The following is a 19,370-nucleotide window of genomic DNA, read 5'->3' on the forward strand; positions in this document are numbered from 1 at the left end:
TCCCTCGAGTCCGCGTCACCGTCGGAGCGTTTGTCGAACGGACTGTCAAAAACTATTAGCCAGTTTCGATTAATGCACCGCGGGTTTTCATGTCGGCGATTTATCGCAGACAAAAAGAAGGAAAAAATGAAATTCGAACGGACTCCGTAGTGGCGAGAAATCGATTTAAATCGGACACGCGCAGTCCAGGGCTCGTCGGAATCCACGGTAGAGACGCGCGGTTCTAACAAAAAGGGGATCCATTCTTCGTATCGATCTGACTTGCATCGATTGGATCGAACAGCAGTAAAAAATTATGGTACGAGACTCGACTCTCTGCTACCCGTTCGGTTTTGTTCTTTGTGCCCTGAACGACTTAACGAGTCGCGTATATTCGCAGACGTACGACGATGTTTCGCGAAATGGCTAATTAATTTCGTGTCGACGCTACAATAGCGCAAGGCGATAAACGCGATACTATTTATTATTTTAGCTCGCGGTTAAGTATCCGACCTTATTCGAAATCGACGATGCCCAGGAAATTTTTCAAACAACAATGTTCGCGATACAGAGGACAATAAAATTTGGTGGATTAGCTCCGGGCAGGATCAGAGCTTCCCGATGGTTTCGAAGAAGATCGAGAGAAAGATCGACGTCGATGTTCGGAATTTACGTGATGGCCGATCTTAAGACGAACAGCTCTCCGCGAGCTCTTGTCTCATTTCAGGCATCCCGCAGTTGGTTTCGCCTCTGTTCCGTAGAAAATACCATCGAAACGCGGTTGCTTGAATGTGTTACACCTTCCGCGGCAGCAGAAGCTCCTTTTATTCTCGAAAACTTTTCGCCCGCGTATCTCGCGTAGGTACTCGCCGTTGTGCCCTGTAAAATTTTACTACCGCGCTTTTTACAATTGCGGCGGGATGTAGCCGAGTACGATATCCATTAATTTTCCCGCCTTGCGTAAACTCGAAGGAAACGCGCGTGCACCGCGTATCTTTCGTTTCGCGTAAAGTGAACGCGAGTTAGCGAAATTGTATCGTGAAACTCGGGAGCGTTTCCTTGGATTCGGACTCGTCGACGAGGTCGCGATACGGTTGTTCTTATAACAGACCTCTCCAACTTACCATAGGATAGCTAATTCGATGCGTAATATAAAAACACGCAATGTAGAGACTCAAGGTGCACTTCATACTACGTACACCCTCGTTCAGAAGTATATGGGCGCTTCTTTAATAGAAATAAATATCTAATAAAAGTTGTCCACATATTTATGAACGAGGGTGTATATTCAACGTTCAGGATGCGCGGCTAAAAGAATCGCATCTTCGACGCGCATCAACGTTTTAAATAAATCAATCTAATCGTATTATCGCAATGTTATCCAATATTCATTCCGAGTATTGCCTGGCGACATTCTTTAAATTCTCGATACCAGCGTCGCGCGTCGTTCCAGAGTTTTCAATTTTCTTTGCCCCTCCAACCCTTTCGTCTCGACTAGTGCAGCGTCTCGATCTTTCGATAAATTGTAAATACTGCCGATTGTTCCAATATTGAAAGACAGTCGCGGACTGATTGCCAATTACTTTCGGATCAGCGATTTCTTTCTACCTTCCAAGCGACGTTGCATTTTATTTTCAACCGTTATCCGCGTCTTTGTCGGAGGATACGTAAACGTCACGAGTAATTGCTAGAATATCTTCTGCTCTCGGTGCAACGTTGAGCAACGGTCGTTCGTGTATATTTACGTTCGCAAAAGTAATTAAAAATATTTAAATGACACTTTCTTTTCGATGTCTTAAAGCACCATAAAACGGTGAACAGGCAAAATAATGAAAAAAAAAATTAATTTTAGCTTTTCGGATTGATCAAATATCCGCTAATAAACGAGCCGCGAACCTGAATAGGAATGTTTCTCCAGACTCCGAGAACTGAAGAATAGCACCGCTGAGTTGCATCTGACCAGGTGTTCGCAGCGGTGACACGGTATTCGTTTTATACACTTTACCTTCGTGTCGTATGGACAGTGACAGACTCGTTCGACAAAGAGCAACGAAACGAAGACACGCTCGCTCGACCGTTTGGCGTAGATTTTCGACACGTCTAAAATACCGCCGAAAAAATCCGATGTAAATCAAATCGTCGTAAAGCATGCTATTGTCTGACACATTATCGCACTCGGTGACCAGAAATCTCTGAACGCCATACATCAACGGCAGTATACGGCCCGTTGAAAGCGATTCGAAGAGCATCGGAGGCTCTCGTGCCCCGATGCTATATGGCAAATGTTTTTCTGGCCTTGGCGGGTCGTTTTTCGAAAACCACGGCAAATCGATGAACCGTGTACGTCGTAACTTTTAGCTGGCATTCGTTATTTTTTGAACGGGAACACGCGGTTGTTTATAGGTTTCGTCGACCGTCGAATCGACGATCCGCGGAAAAATATCCTCGTACTCTCATACGCGTGTCGATAATTACGCGACCAGGACGATTAACTCGGAATTTCTTTTCCAAGTATCTATGGAAACGCACAAATGAAATATTCGTATGTTTCATGCGTGAAATTGTTAATCGAATGCTCTTTAAAGTATGGTTGCATCGTTGTCCAAAAAGATCTCAGTTTACTAATTGCAGTTGGTTTAAGTCGTAAAGTTCGGCTTGTAACCGACTTTACGGGCACACAAGATCCAACAACTATACCGCCGATAACGGACCACCCTGTACGCATCGCGTTAGAAGAATCGATATCTGGTAACGAAAAGGCTTGTTGACGAAGTGCTCGAAAACTCAACGACGCTGACTGTGGCGTTACGAGGAGAAAGCTCGTAGCTTTTAATAACATCGTTTCCCATCGGGACGAGTATCGAGGCAGGCGGCTTTGTTTGCGAACGAAAAAGGGCTTTCAGAGAAGCATTCGACGCGAGTATTTATGGGGAGGCTCTCTTGTCCACGGCACTCGAGAAGCCGCGGAATCATCGAGGAGGAGGAGGAGGAGTAACAGCCAGCAGTCTCTTTGACCCCTCGCTCGTTCTAACCCCTCTCGGGCAATTAATCCCTTTTGCTCGATTAAACTTTTATTCTAGCTTTAATTAAAACTTCTTTTTCACCGCCATTCTCGGCCGCGGCGCTCCGCTTTGGAAGATCGCGCGTCACCGGCGCGATTGCGCCTTCTTAGATAGAAACTGAATCTGCCCGCTAATTGATTTTCGAATCGGGAAGAAAAGTTTACCACGAAGTGGCTAGGGGCTAAAGGTTAGGCCGAAGGGAGTTCGGTGTCCCGATGGGGACGAGCATCCTTCGCGAGAAGATCCGCTCGAAAAAGTTCGAGACGACGAATGACGAGACACGGTGTAAATAAGACAAACAACGATCGAGGCTAGGGGAGAACGAAAGTTATCCAGCGCGAACAAGTGTTTCTGGTCCTTGCTTTCACCGAGATCTGTCCGTCTACGAGCGTGTACACGCGTGTGGCTCATCGACACCAAGCACACCTATTTCAAGCCAACGGTAGAGTTTAGGGTTCCACGGTTGACTTTAGCCGGGGCATTTCTCGCCCGAAAGAAAACTCTCTTCAACCACCCGCGAACCTCTCGTCGGAGTTATAACGATCTGGGATTCTCTCGGTCCTAATGATTTTAATTACTAGCTGCCATAGGGTGCGATTCTGTCTCGCCAGTGAAAAAGTATTAATTACGTTCCGAGAAACCCCGATATCTCTGTTTTTTACTGATTTTTATCGGACGACTCACGTAATACGTTGAAGCGCGACAGCCTCCTGAATGGGATCGTCGTTAATTATCTTCGAACAATAAAGTAACTCGGCGTGGGTCGAACAATATCGTCCGGAGAAGACGGAATTCCGATAGGTCGGTGCTCGTGACGAGTATTTGCGTGCAATAATTCTTCGTAACAGGTGATACGCACGGGCGAAGATCTCGTTTGGCTTGGTATACGTCAATTAAGGAGGTGATCAATCTTAGCTACAAGAAACTCCGTCGAAATCACGCGTCGAACGCTTCGACCGAACAAACGGCGCGGGACTCGCATGGGTGTTTCGATGTCATCCATTCGAGATTCCTAATCGAGCTGCACGAATACGGGCTAATCTTTGCCTATTTCGATGTCGCTTATCGCGTGAAACGCGTCGCGGTTACACGATCTTGGCCGTGCACCCCGCGGATTTCCCGAAGTTCAATTCACCGCGGCACGATACACACAATACGAATCATCCTGGATCATCATCGATCAAGTCGGACGTCTCTCGACGGGTGGACAAGAATGAATCAGTGAGGCTTATTCGGGGCGTATCGAGGACTCGATCCAGCGGAGTCAGTCGTCGTGTTACACGCGAATCGAAGATCCTTGATACCTGCGCATAAATACGCGCTCACGGCACACCGATGGATCCTCTCCTTTCTCTCCGTTCGTTCTCGTCCGCAAAACGAAACGGAACACCGTTCGGTCGACCACTTAAAAACTGATCGAAACCTTTTTATGAGCAGTCCTTGGACAGGGGTGGTGCTCCGAATATCGCGTGGATCGCGATAGAGACAACTGTCGGAAGAGGGGAGAGAGAGGATGGAGGGGAAAGACCGGTTCGCTCGTGCAAATTCGACAATCGAATCGCGAACTCGTACAAGCGTTCCACGCCTTCTCTTACCCAAATTTTTCTTTAAATAATGCTTAGTTTATTTTAATAATCATATTTTCAAGCAAGAACCTTGCTTCTTCGGATTAAAAGTCTCGTCACGAGATTACGATACATCTACGTTGTTTCATCCGCGAACGTCGCGATGGAAATTCGTATTCGAAATTAGCTCGAATGATCGCGTCATCTGAAACGGAATGTTTTACGACGAAGCAATTTCTCGCCGTTGTACCGCGATTTATTGGGCAGTCTGTGTTCGCAATAGTAGTTCAAATATTTGATTCCGGTGGGAACAGTCGATAGAAAAAAAAAAAGGACTGCAAATGACAGATACTCGCAACAAATATTTCGTGCCACCTCTCCGCTTTTCGGTCGGAAACTCCAATTTCAGCTCACCATCGCTGAGCCTCGATTAGAATTTGTAAATTCATCTAGTTCCGCCACATTTCTCCCGAGAATATTTACGAACTTTTACAAAGTTCGGAAAGACTTCAAAAAGTCGTCCGTTGTTAGGCGCTATTGGCGAGACCTCGAGTTACAAATTTGACTAAATCCCTCTCAGAGACTATTGTGCTAATCTCGTAAGTATTAGGTTACATCTAAATCGTTGTTCGCAATCTGATCATTGCACTGCGAAAAACGTCCAAACACACATTTGATTCGCGAAAAGAGAAGCAAGAATCCAAGTTCGTGGCGAGAAGCCCTCAGGGATTGTAGCTATGTTCGATTACAGCTACGGGTTTAACAATCCCGAGGTACCCGAGCTATAGACGGGCCAGTAAGTCCCAACAGATTACCGATACCGACATCCCTAGTGGGAGAATTACGAAGAGAAGTATCTAAGCAAATGGAAAGTAACGTAAAGCAAAGGAGCCGACCTATTCGCGGCGCGAAAGAGTTTCGCGCCGATTCAGAGCCTCTCGAGACACGCGGTGTGCGCGAAGCGATCGGGAATCGCGGCACGATACGATCTGCTTCGCTCGGGCTCTCGTAGACCAGGGTGGTCCTCTCCGGGTAAGAATAAGATTTCATCGCGTAGAACGAGGGTGGCCGTCGACGTCGAGGTATAAGGTGTCCCGGTCGCAACCGAGATCGTCGAGGCGAGCGCTCACGCGAGTTCGGACTCGCAACTTTTTCGACCGCACAAATGGCGAGAAGATAGAGACAGGTTGCGTGCGGGCATCCCTTTCCGCGCGTTACACCAGCGTACGTCGTCGCATGTACGGAAACACGGGGAATTCGCGATAGGAGCGCGCGCGATTTCCAGCTATCTTGGATAAAGAGGGACGAGCAGATTCGAGGGAACACGCGCCGTCCTCGTTCCACCATGAAGAAGCGACGTAGGCGCGTGCTCGCCCGTAGTCGGGTGCCGGTCTTCGGCGTGTGTTGGTGCTGCCGCCAGTGCTGGGGGAACGAACGATTGGCGGACGCTGCGTCGAGTTAGATGCTGAAGAGATCTCAACCGTCAGTTGCGCGGTGGCCACCGTACAGAGTGTTACGGTTGAGGGTGTCACGGTCTCTGTCTCAGTCGCTTCGATACCTTCTTCTCGCTTGCTCTTGGACCGAGTAGAGTAGATTTATTTCGGTGAACGAGGAAATGGTATTTCTGTGACCGCGAGTCTCAATTTCGAACAGTGTCAACCAGGCTTCGTTGCTATACATTTTGCGGTGACCGTGAAAACTTATCGAGTCTGGAATGTTGGAACGCGAAGATAGAGATGAACAACTTGGCGAAATTCGTTGAGAATTCGGTGAGTCGTTCGCGCGAGCAATTATCGCTTGGATAGAGGAATTCCTAAATTACGCGATGCTCGAACTCGGTTCGCGAAGCGCGTCGATTTAAACGCGATCATCTCGAATTTTGCTCCGTTTCTCGCGCGCGAAACGTCGACTTCCCGGTCAAGTGTTTCGCGAGGGATTCCCGGCGCGCTGTGGATGGACCTGTCGACCGAGTGAAGTGTGATTTTTCGAGTGCAAAGTACTTGGAGGTACTCGGTGAAACGTGGCGTCGCTCGGTTGGGAAGAACACTCGTTGCTCCGAACACGTAATCGACGAAATTTGAGACTGTCGACGTTAATCGGGACGATCTCGACGGAAGACCCGGAACAATTTTCGTATCGATTGCACGAGACACACATGTTAGTCGGTCGGAGCAAATATTGGAGAGCGTATACGAGCGACGACAGCGTGCGTTAACAACGAATGCAGGAAGCGGCGGAGCGGTGTGTGATGATCAGAAGGAGCGGAAACGAGGAAAGCCAACGAGCTCGGTAAAGATGCGTGGACTCGGTGCTCCGAGAGGGCACGGGAGATCGGTGAGGCTGTCGTTGGCCTACTGCTACTGTCTTCTGTTGCCGGTGTGCCACGTGCTCGCGGTGACCAGCGAGCTGCCGCCGAAGCTCGATTTGCCCGAGCACTGCTCGTGGGACTCTCGGCAAGACGGATCAGTGACCTGCGTGCACAGCTACTCGGACAATGGCTTCCTGAAAACGAACTTTTCTCAGGCGACGAGCGAGTACGTGACCTCCGTGAATGTCGTCTGCGAGGATACCGAAACGTTGGAGAACGGAGCGCTGAACGTGGACGGATTCGTTCAGTTGTGGAGGCTGCGCTCGCTGAGACTGACGGGATGCAAGTTGGCACACTGGCCGGCCAAGGTTCTTTGCGGGCTGCGAGATCTTCGCAATCTGACCGTTCGCAGCCTGAACGGACGGAAGAGCAAGTACAGCCTGGAGCTGGAGAGCGGCGCATTCGACTCGGTGCCGCAGATCGAGAAGATCGATCTGTCGTGGAACAACATCTGGCAGGTACCGGAACGCTTGTTCTGCCCGCTCTCGAACCTGCTCGCATTGAACATTTCCTGGAACATGCTCAAGGACATCGGGGATCTAGGATTCAGGGAGATGGCGGAGAAGCACCCGAGGCGCCTGCAGGAATCGACGGCCGCGCCGGTTTCCTGTTCCTTGGACGTGCAGACGCTGGACGCGTCGAATAATCAAATCTTGGTTCTGCCCGACTACGGGTTCTCGTCATTGAAACGGCTTAGGGTGCTCAACTTGTCGAGCAACGCGATCTCCAGGGTAGCCGACGAAGCTCTTCACGGACTGAGGTCCTTGGAGACGTTCGACCTGTCTGGAAACAGAATCGTCGCGCTACCGACGGTCATGTTCCGCGACGCGGCGAAATCATTGAAGGAATTGCGATTGCAAAACAATTCGATCAGCGTGCTGTCGCCCGGGCTCGTGGCCGACATGAATCAGCTCGTCGCTCTGGATCTATCGAGGAACGCGCTAACGAGCTCGTGGCTCAACTCCGCGACCTTTTCCGGACTGATTCGACTGGTGCTCCTAAACCTGTCCCACAATCGAATCAGCAGATTGGACCCGGCCCTCTTCAAAGACCTCTACACCCTTCAGATATTAAATTTGCAGTACAACGAGATAGAAACTATACCGGCGGACACGTTCGCGCCGATGAGTAATCTGCATACGCTAGATTTAGCGTACAATCGATTAACTTATCTGGACGCTTACTCCCTGAACGGACTGTTCGCACTTTCTCTGCTTTCGCTCGACTCTAATCAGCTCGAAGGAATTCACCCGGATGCCTTTCGGAATTGTTCCAGTATGCAGGACCTGAATCTGTCCGGGAACACCCTGGACAGCATACCTGTCGCTCTCAAAGACATGAGAATGTTGCGTACGTTGGACCTCGGTGAGAATCAGATCAGAAGCCTGAACAGGCCCGGTTTCCGAGGAATGTCGAGCCTGTACGGATTACGTATGATCGGAAACGAAATCACCAACGTCACCATGGAGGATTTCGCCGAATTGCCCGCGTTGCAGATATTGAACCTGGCGCGGAACAGGATCGAAGCGGTGGAGGACGGCGTGTTTTCCGCGAACCCGGCGTTACAGGCCATTCGTTTGGACTCGAATTTGTTGCAGGACATGTCCGGCATATTCGCGAGCGCGCCCGGTCTACTGTGGTTGAACATGTCCGACAACATGATCGTCCAGTTCGATTACAGTTACCTCCCGGAGAAATTGCAGTGGATGGATCTGCATAAAAATCTTATTATGGATCTCGGCGTCGCGCCACAGGGCATGAGATTACAGAGTCTCGACGTGTCGTTCAACCGGCTAACGAGGATACACTCGAGGTCGATACCGGATTCCATCGAGCTTCTGTTCGTGAACGATAATCTGATACAGACCGTGGAGCCGCAGACATTCTTTGACAAGAAGAATCTAACCAGGGTGGATCTTTACGCGAATCAGATCGTACGGATGAATCTGTCCGCGTTTCAGTTGACTCAAGTGCCGGCGTATCGACAACTCCCGGAGTTTTACATCGGTGGCAACCCCTTCATATGCGACTGCACCACCGAGTGGCTGCAAAGAATCAATTCGCTGTTGCTGAGACAACACCCGAGGGTAATGGACCTCGGCTCGGTCTACTGCAGGCTTCCTTACGATCGACACAAATCGTTCATACCGTTGCTCGAGGCGAAACCGTCTCAATTCCTTTGCACGTACAAGGCGCATTGCTTCGCGCTCTGTCATTGCTGCGACTTCGATGCCTGCGATTGCGAGATGACCTGCCCGGCCAACTGTACTTGCTATCACGATCAATCCTGGTCGGCGAACGTGGTGGATTGCTCCAACTCGGGATACAAAACTCTTCCTGGTCGTCTTCCTATGGACGCCACCGAGGTTTACCTCGATGGAAACAATTTCGGAGAATTGAACTCCCACTCGTTTATCGGCCGAAAGAACCTGCAGATCCTGTACGCGAACGATAGCAACATCATCGCTATACGTAATCATACCTTCAGTGGTTTGAAACGTTTGCTGGTCCTTCATCTGGAGAACAACAAGATAAGCGTGCTTAACGGCGTGGAACTGATGCCGCTGGAGAATCTGAAGGAGCTTTACCTGCAGAACAATCTGCTGACGTTCATAGATAACGGGACGTTTCTTCCGTTACGTCAGCTGGAGGTGTTGCGACTGGAGAACAATCGACTAGGCACTTTCGCCGTTTGGCAGCTCGGCCAGAATCCGTATCTGGTGGATATCGGGCTGTCCAGCAATCCTTGGAGCTGCGAGTGTTCTTATTTGGACCGCGTGCGCGAGTGGATGTCCCGCAACCGGGCGAAGATCAGCGACTGGAGGACCGTCACCTGTTCCCTCGGCATGCCCATAACTCATCCGGCAAACGGATCGGTCATAAATTGCGCGGCATTAACTGGCACGATCTCGGCCATCGAGACGCGACCGCTCGAGGCTTATCTACCGCTCCTGTTGGCCACCGCCGTGCTGATTTTTGCCACGGTGGCGCTGGTGTGTGGCGCCTTCAAGCATCGCCGCACTCTAAGGACATGGGCGGCCAGTAGATGTGGTCTGCGCGCATGCTACAAGACAGCCGCGTTCGAGGATCAAGAGAAACCCTTCGACGCTTACATTTCCTACTCAGCCGTGGACGAGGCGTTCGTCTCGACGATTCTGGTGCCTGGTCTCGAGACATCTTACAGATTATGCTTGCATTATCGAGACCTAGGCGCCGGGAGCAACGTCGCCGACGCGGTCGCCGAAGCTGCCGATTCCTCGAGGCGCACCATTTTGGTATTGTCCAAGAACTTTCTGCACGGCGAGTGGTCCAGGTTCGAGTTTAAAGCGGCGCTCAGGGACGCTCTGAAAGGAAAGGGCCGCTCGGTGATCCTGCTCCTGGTAGGCGGTGTGTGTCCACGAGATCTCGACGCCGATCTCAAAAAGAGAATCACGTCGCACACCGTGCTGGTGTGGGGGGACAAGTTGTTTTGGCAGAAGCTGAGGTTCGCCATGCCAGACGTGTCCCCTGTTCCTGTTTTGGAGAGACCCCTGCCATTGCCGCCTCCGCCGCCGCCCCCGGCGCAGCATCAATGGACGTAGAACTGCCATTATTTAGGTAAGAGCCATTATTCGATCTTCTTACGCTTTGCTCTTCCGACGTTGCCCCCGGTTTTCTTTCCCTCCCGTTCGTAGTAACCATGGACATCGAATGGCGGTCGGCAACAATAGCGGGAGCCGAAGGGATCCGAATGATCATTGGACGATCAAAAAGCGTCGAGTTGAATACCAATTCGAAGATCATTCCGTGCCGATCGATCGGATTTCATTATCGCGAGACGAAATTTTTCCTTTGTTGCTCAACAGAGAATTAACGTTCGCTCTTTTTCGATAGAAAATTATCGTTGCTCCCTCCGTCTCTCTCGCTTCGAACTCAAAGGAAATCTCTCGTTTGCGAATCTCTCGATTCGATTGGATTTATAGCGCGCCAAAGTAGTTCGATCCGTTCGTAAAGCTGAAACTCGAGCAGCGCCTACCTCTATAACGGCTACGGCCTAAAATTATATATCATTTCCGAATGACAAACTAACGAGACTACCGTAGCCGTGGCGTTGAACAGGAGTCTCGACCTACAAGCCCGATTTAACGGCGACACATTTCGCGCCATTGTGATCGCGCCATGAATGGGGTCATCTTCGGCGGGTGGGTTTGCGGGAACATATGGACCGGTCGGAGGTATACGAAAAGCATTACGCGTTAAATTTGTCGTCTGTCGTCGGATACAATTAGAAAACTCTATTGATCGGCTGGCTCGTCCGCCCCACGTCCGTGACAATTCTCACCCACTTACCAATTAAGTTGCCTTTATCGGATGGCGCCCTGCCAGGGAGTAAAGGAATATAGTCGGAATTGCGTCCGCCCGCGTACACGGAACGGGCACATTATATTTTTTATCGATTATCGCGGTAGTCGATGGCGTTCTTAATCCAGTGTAGACTGCGATATGCATCCCCGCGACAATTTAGCCACTGGGTTTTAACGTATTTCCTTTTTGCTTAACGTACTTGCGAAATTTTAGGATTCAAGAATACATTTTCAAAGCTTCGTACATATTCAATGTTAACGAAGTTCGAAGGAAACAAAGTCGCGAGCTCGAACGAGACATGAAATATGGTTTCTTTTTAAACCGATACTCGGTCTATCCTTTCTAAGGAAGCTTTTTCATAACATCGCGCAACGATTAACGAACGGTAGAGGAGGAGATCGAATTTCGAACGACCCGTTTCCCATGGCTCGCGCGATTTCCCTGCCATTTATGCGACCTGTTAACGAGACCAGCCACACGGCTCCGCCGCCAATCAGTCTCGTTTCATCTGGCGCGGAAAGAGTCGTCGGCCCCCGGATTGATTCGAATACAATCCATCGAAGCAGCCTAGGACACCCCACCGTAAAGCGAAATGTCCCAACGAGCTGTACTTTGTCGCGGTGTACGAGAAAATTAGGAAAGTCAATTGATCCATTGGCCCCCCAGAATTCTGCAACAATGTTGGCCACCTCCCTCTCGAGCCTCTGACCCTGTCGTTCGTATCGGGTGACCGTTCCCGGCCACGAGAACTCGACGAGGCGCGTTAACTTTTCGCGACACGCTTCAGTTTCAGCTGTTCCCCGACAAGGTGGTCGCTCGCCTCGTGGAGGGAGATTCTAGGGTTCGGAAGGGACTGCGAGCGGACCCTTTTTATCCGGCGAACTAGCACATTCACGCCCGCGTCATGACGGCTTCCATTAGCAGCTGATCCGTTGATAAGCCGCGCCGATACGGGCCCAGCCTCCATCACTGGAATAACCCTCGATCCGCTCGTCTTACGGGATTACGCAAAAAATATATTAGTTCAACAATGCGCAAACGGGAACGGCTATTGTGCCCAGCGATTTTCGCGCTCCCTGTAGGAAAAAGCTGTCGCCGAGTCGCTTTTTAGAGTAAATGAACTATGATTTGTCTCCGAATATATAGGCGTACTCGACGCTAACGAAAAAATCCGGACGCATTTGGTAGGAAAGGCAAAATCTAAGAGGGAGGGGTGATATTTTTTTACCATAGGGGTCGAAGAACCCCACGAGTATGTCAATTCCCGTATCATTTTGAATACACCATTTATATCGTTTGGTTTGAGAATCACGGTTTGCGTACCACATTATGTGCAACACATAACGCAGCGAGTGAAATATAATTTATTTATCACAGCAAAACTTTCGCAAGATTCGTTCGACCTGTTCTTGCGTAAACAGATATTCGCCCTCGCGGTATCGATTTATCAGATTCCCGAGCGAAATGGTGCTTATATAAACACACCCCCCGTTAGTAGAAATCACTTTCGTGTATTTACTGTGGTATGGGATGACCCAATCTTAATAATCGTAGTTCCATTTCGATCGAACCGAGAAGCGCACAAGATTTAAGTCGAAAGTGTTTGTCCCTCACAAACAAATGGCTTTAGGACCGACGTTTATTGCAACTGTTCCGTCGTCTCGAGACGCAAAGTAGAATTTTTGCGGACAGACTTCCAGCTCACCCTATGTATATTCTTCCGTCAAGCGATTCAGGGAAAGAAACGTTTTTAAATTGCTCCTCGGCTGGCGAAAGTGGTCCGTGAAAATTCGCGTACACGCGTGAAGAGCTTTATGTTCGTGTCTCGAGTATTTGGAAAACGATCTAGCTCTTAAATAGAGAGAGAGAGAGAGAAAGAGAGAGAGAGATGAAGGATCCAGGTCCGTGTCTTTCCTTCGGCAGTGAGAGGCGCTTTGTAAGATCAGCCCGAAAAGCAGACGGTAAAAGAGAAGCTAGGGTTTCTCGTCGAGTTGGCAGGGGAAAAAGGATCGTGGTCTTTTTACCGTGATTTATTGCACGCCATACGCCCAGCGGTGGGGTTTTGTTGTCAGTTTCGATTTCGGGTATGATGTACGAGTCGCGGAGGGGGTTGAAGAAATGGGTTTTCATCGATTGGCTCCACGGTTGGATACTTCGTGCAACGCGCTTTTAAGTGTACATCACGCGTAATTTAGTCCCATAATTCCCTTGTATTTGTGTGTTTTCCAGCGGCAGCGAAAGGAACGACGAAGGCACGAATCGTCCGCGGATAAACCGGGCAGATTCAATCGGCGAAAAATGATTTTTCCCGTCGACGAACCTGTCGAACGTCGAAAACGTGTTTCGCCTTTGTAATTACGCGAACCCGGGCGTTCGTAATGTTTCACTGGGAGAAAAATGACGGTAATCCCGGCCAAAAGGTAGTGAAACGAGGAAAAGGAACGAAAAAGAAAAGGGGGCTGTCTCGAGGTGTCTACCGATGGAACAGGTAGATCCTGCGTCTGTGAACCCATTCGTCGGCCTATGCGTTTGTACCTGACAACGGGTGGGCCGAATTTGGAAGACAAACGGGATTACCATCGACCTTGGGTGCATCTTTTTCGACTCGAAGGGACGTTAGAAATTAAAAGAGGGTTCGTAGCGTCGGTTTCTCTCTTTTCTTGTGAGCGCGATCCTCCCCGATGGGTGGTCGTTCCGATGCAGCGTTTAAACGTGACGGAGACGGAAGTGTCCGTGCGTTTCTCAGCCTCCCTTCGTCGGATTATGAAAATCAGTCGATCTCTTTTCGAACGAGAAACGTGCTCTCGAACGATCCGCTTTCGTAAGCGATGATAACTTTGAGTAGATTGGAAATGCACCTTGCGACGCACCACAGGAAATGAATACTTGCGATATCTAATCGATTCGGTGACAAGCATCGAGAGATATCGTACTCTTTGGCAATAATTGGCGTTAAATTCCGATGGTGGCAATTTTGTCACGAATACTCAACCAGTGCTGTTGTAAATTTATAAAAAATGAAATACGATATCTAATCGACAGGAAATAAGCATTAATAAAAGTGGAAGGGTAATTTTGTTGTACTTGTATAGATGTTGTTTAGTTTTCACTCCAAAAACTAGATTTGTTGTATATAATATAATAGTTTCACCTGTAAATACGTTTTACATTAGACGTAAGGATTATAAATTATAAGGGCTATGTCTGCAACTCTCAGGTATATAAATTTAATTACTGTACCTCATTTAAACTATTAGATCATTTAAACTATACATCTATTAAATTAGATGAATCTCATTTTTATTTTACGTTACGATATATTCGAGAGACAAGGACTGATAAAAGGCAAAAATATGAGCCGTTCACTGCACGAATCGATTAACTCCACTAATCGCATAAAAATTGTAACATTACTGGCGATTGGTTTTTGGCTATTCTTTGGTAATATTTATTTGAATTTATATTATACAGGGAATTTTAAAAAAAACAATGTACATTATTTCATCGCATTTGTCAATCTTTTGTTTTATGGAGTAATCGATTTGTGCAATGAACGGCTCAATTAGCCTCTGCGTACTCATACTTTATAACGATAGCACAAATTCAACCATTCTTGCACTTTGTTAGTTATTAAGGTATGCGTACACAAAGGAAACATCGCAATGTTCCAACGCGTTCCTCTAGTTCTATTTATTATAGTTTTAAATACTCTTCTAATTGTACACTTCGAGTTACTTGTTCGATTACTAAGATAGGATCGAAGATGTTACAATTTCGGATAGGCTCGTTAAAATCTGACTAAAATATCTATTGTAACGCGATGGCACGTTTGTCAAAGACCCATCATTTTTACACTCAGTTAAACTCTGCGATATTTTCGAGTCTAGCGAGTATCAATGTGTTCGCCAAGTATCAAATGGTTATCGGTTCTCTTTGATATCTACACGTTTCATACTAATCGATACCAGATTATCATTGACGGTCAGTGGTATCGAAACGGTATCGTTTCTATCGCCAAACAGCAAACGATAAACGCGAGAACTACGCAGTTCCTCTGTTCACTAATTTCTGGTTAAACGTCATTTTTTCCTCAACGTCTCGAGTCCTCCATTACTCTTTTCTCGCCCAGGGTGGCGTTTCACGCGCGGTTATGTATTTAGTCACAGACGTCGAAGGACGCACTCCAGAATTAATTGAAAGAAACTGGCGGCTCGTGTCGCTCCTAACTCGTTAGAATTCTTTGCGCGCATTACGCAAATTGCGCGATAAACTTTACGATCCGTAGTACGAGTCCGGACCGCGTCATGGCTCTAATTACACGCGCACCAAAAGAATAAGCGTCGGTACCTCTAATAACACGGGGGTGGTTCGGATACCATCCGTATATGCGTAAAGAAAACGAAGCAAAATTCTAACTGCTCGCGCAAAAATGTGTTCTGCTGGAAAGACTAATAAAGAACGAAAGAAAAATAATTGAAAAAACAGAGTGGTTTCATTACTCTCTCCACCAGACCTCCGTTCGTATCCGTGGATTGAACTTAAAACCCTCGTAAATTTCAATAAATCCATTAACTCGGCGCGCATTTACATAACAAAGGATGAATTGAATCGCGCCTTCCGTCGACGTCGATGAAACCGCTGCAGATAATATATCATCGGTGGGAAAAATATCTGACGAATCACGGCTCATATGTCGCGATCGAAGACAATAAAATGATCCGTTCACGCGCGCCACCGAAGAATCTTTCGGTATATATCGACGTATCGTGTCAATTCGAATCGCGGACGTGAAAGACGGTTGGCTTGACGTATCCGCGTATCGACAACCGTGGCATTACATATCCGAGATTGGCGTATCAATCGTCGCGTCTGCGTTGCATTGTCCACCGTCTCCAGCGAAATGTGCTTCCGTAGCCGTATCCTCGAACAAACGGTGCCCTCTCGTTGTCAGTTCGGCGTTTCACGAGGCCACGGAGCCGTTCTCCTTATCCCGCGACCCTTTCCAAACGCTCCGTCCTCTCGTCTCGTCGGTATTGTACGTTTCTTCGCCGAGAAACCCTTCCGAAAGCAGCTCTTTCATCGGGCATAAATGTAACTCGCGGTACCGCCCAACGAAACTAGTCGAACGAACCATCTCCGGTGTTCCTCGTTCCTTTTAACGCGTTCGAGACCGATGACTCGGCCTGTGAGTCGCGCAGCATCCCACTCGTTTGGCAGATGACGCGGCGTATGTCAAATATCGTACGGATACAATATTTTGAATGACGACTACAAAATAAAAGTTTATCGATCTCAATTATTGAACTGCCACAGTCAACGAATAAAAGCTTCGCCGAGTTATTCATTGAAATAACAGGACTATGTTATAGTAACTGTGAGCTATTCAATTGTACGAACGTTGAAAATGAATTGCTATACGCCGTTTTAACTCGTCATCTATTATTGCAATAAAATGCACGTCTCTGCCGTTATCCTAGGCGCGTTACGCCTGCATGACGAATCGCGTTGCTCGAACGAATGGATGAATAACGAGCGACGATCTGGAGTGCGATTCTATGGCGCTCTTTCATTGTTCAACGCGAGGGCGATGGACTTTGGTAAATGAAAATCTGTGCCACGGAATTATTGAAATTCGACAGATTCGGGAAACGTGGGCTTTTATTTTTTGTACACGGTAAACTGTGTAGATAATGTGTAGCTTTCGGATATTCGTCATGGTTGGAATTTGCGATTACGTCGCTTTTTAAGCGGACTGAAATATTCCAAGAGATTCTTCGAAGATTGCAAATTAGCGCAGGAGAAGGTGGGATTCGAGATAGTAGTACACGATACCAAGGTTTCGTATACTGGACACCACTGATAGCTGAATGCTTGGAAACTATGCGATGATAATGCTTATAACGCATTCCTACAACAGTTGGCAATGTTTGCTGAAAGTTCGGTGTCTAATGACTACCCAAGTGTTGAATACATTCTTCGAATCTTAATTGAAACCGAATTACTCTCGTACGTACAAAATGTCACGAGGCCTTTGGCGAAGAATATTGTTTGTTGTATAGGAATTTAACCGAATGGTTCCCCCGATATTTATCCTAAAAAAAAAAAAAACATCGACATTCCACCGACAAAAAACACCGAGTTGCATGCCGTGTTCTATTAAAAGCAGAAAAATTAATTACAAAAGTCGTGTACATTTCACTGTTTGCACATTCGATATCCCGCCTACTATCGTGTTTCTCGCATTACTCGTTAACGAGTAAATCGGAGCTTCCGGTGCGTCGAATCGCTAATGAAAATAGCAGAGGTCTTCCATTAAATGTTGCCCTCCGGGTAAAATAATAACGGAAGCCCCGACCGGGCGTCGCGGTGTGCGGAGCTCGCTGCTTTACGACACCCAACGCGTTCTCGGAGAGATTCGACTAATCTTATCGAACGCTTAGCTACACGCGGACGGCACCTGCATCCGCGCGCAATATTTGAACAGCGAGAATTTTTATGACGCTTTTAGTCACGGGACTGGGTACGACTGGTCATGCATCGCCGAGATTGTTTTCCCTCGAGTTCCTCGTGCAAGAACACGGGTCGGTTGCCTCTTTGGTGAAGTCGTTAACAGACTTATCTCGGTAGCGTGTTTGGTCAATTTGGAAAGCGTCTCTTCCCTTCGGCGCTCGACGATTCCTGTCGCGCCGCCCGCGCGGGCTAACTTCGTCATCGGAGAGCTTCTTGCGTTTTACTTAAGAGCCACTTCCACTTTTAATACGCGCTTCGTGCTTCTTATCTTATCGAACTTCTTTTGCCCCACCCAGCTAACCATTTTTTATTACTTCCAACTTCCATTCCTCTCACGGCTTTAAGAAGGTCCCTCGGTGCTTTGAACCGCGTCGCAACGAAGTTAACGGGGACGAACGTCGCGTACTTGGCGAAAATTTCATACGACTCTCGGCTTTTTCATCGTCTCGCCGGGCTCTTTCAATTTATACCTCCTTCGTTACCTCGTTCGCGAGAATATCGTAGATGTTTGAGCGAAAGCATCCCGATCCAATGGTCGCTCGCGGTCGTTGACTTATTTCCGACTCGTTTATAACCCCTTCGGTCCGAGATCCTTTTTCTTTGGGTGATTGGAATACAGTTCGCTTACCTGGTCGAACGCTTTATAGTAAATAGAAATCTTTACGTCTTAGCTTCATTCTTGAATTCTCACCCACTATTTATTCAACACATGGATGATTGTTTAGTATTTTATTTTGCATTATTTTAACTGTACTTGTTCTCATACCAAACCTCCTGTATAAATAAATATACAAACTATTTCTCTCTTAAGGATAAAATCTCGAGCGATAAAGTAATTTCTTAGAACGGTTATAATTATTTCAAAGCAGGGTTTCTTGGTAGTCGACACCCTCGGTATTTCAACAGCTGCGCTCACCAGTTTACAGTGGTCGGGCAATTCGTCGCTTCCTGTCACCGAAAATTCTTCCTTCCGCCCGGTTTAATCATTAACGACGAGCTTGTCACGGGAAGCGCGGGGATGTTCGTTTATACGTAAAAAACACGCTATATCGGACCGTAGTTTTTTTCCAGCGAAATTTTTCACAGTGGTGTCCGTTGTATTTTTATCATAGCGGATGTAATACAGCGGTGCGTATACGTGTTCCGTAAAATATGGTTACGTTGATTACTTTTTCCCCCTTCCCTACGACGTTCCACGGATCCCCATTTTACTGCACTTTTCCCCTCGTGAGTTGTTCGGTTAATGCAAAGGATCGAATATGACTCACCGGTAGGGACCAGAGTTTTCGTGGATTTACGACCGCGTAGAAATCGATAACGCGTTCGGTGTTAAAACGTTCTCTCTTAGAACTACGAAAAGGATTATTATAGGATTTTAGTATAGGACACATGTTTAAGATTTTCTGTACGCAGCAATAGTTATGTAAAGTGGTCGACATACTATTGTAGGAGATTCGAACCCACGATCTTCGGATCTACAGTCAATCGCTTTTCTTACACGACCAATCTCGCACCCCACGATTCGTGTTCTTGTTTGACTCC

At 47.7% G+C, this 19,370-nt stretch overlaps 1 protein-coding gene across 2 annotated transcripts in view; it reads left to right on the plus strand.

Annotated features, from left to right (window-relative positions):
* The first annotated feature begins 6,000 nt into the window (after positions 1-6,000).
* Positions 6,001-19,370, plus strand: part of LOC128876564 (toll-like receptor 6) — a 49,048-nt gene continuing 35,678 nt past the window's right edge. The window contains exons 1-2 of one of the 2 annotated variants that reach the window (XM_054123033.1): positions 6,001-10,571; positions 13,548-18,587. In XM_054123033.1, the coding sequence (XP_053979008.1) occupies positions 6,902-10,555 (3,654 nt within the window). In that variant the 5' untranslated portion in view covers positions 6,001-6,901 and the 3' untranslated portion in view covers positions 10,556-10,571; positions 13,548-18,587. Of the gene's footprint in view, positions 10,572-13,547; positions 18,588-19,370 lie in introns of those variants that run through there. The other variant, XR_008457068.1, reaches the window with a different exon arrangement.

Source organism: Hylaeus volcanicus, chromosome 5, assembly GCF_026283585.1.
Source record: "Hylaeus volcanicus isolate JK05 chromosome 5, UHH_iyHylVolc1.0_haploid, whole genome shotgun sequence".
In the NCBI taxonomy this organism is placed as follows: Eukaryota; Metazoa; Arthropoda; class Insecta; order Hymenoptera; family Colletidae; genus Hylaeus; species Hylaeus volcanicus.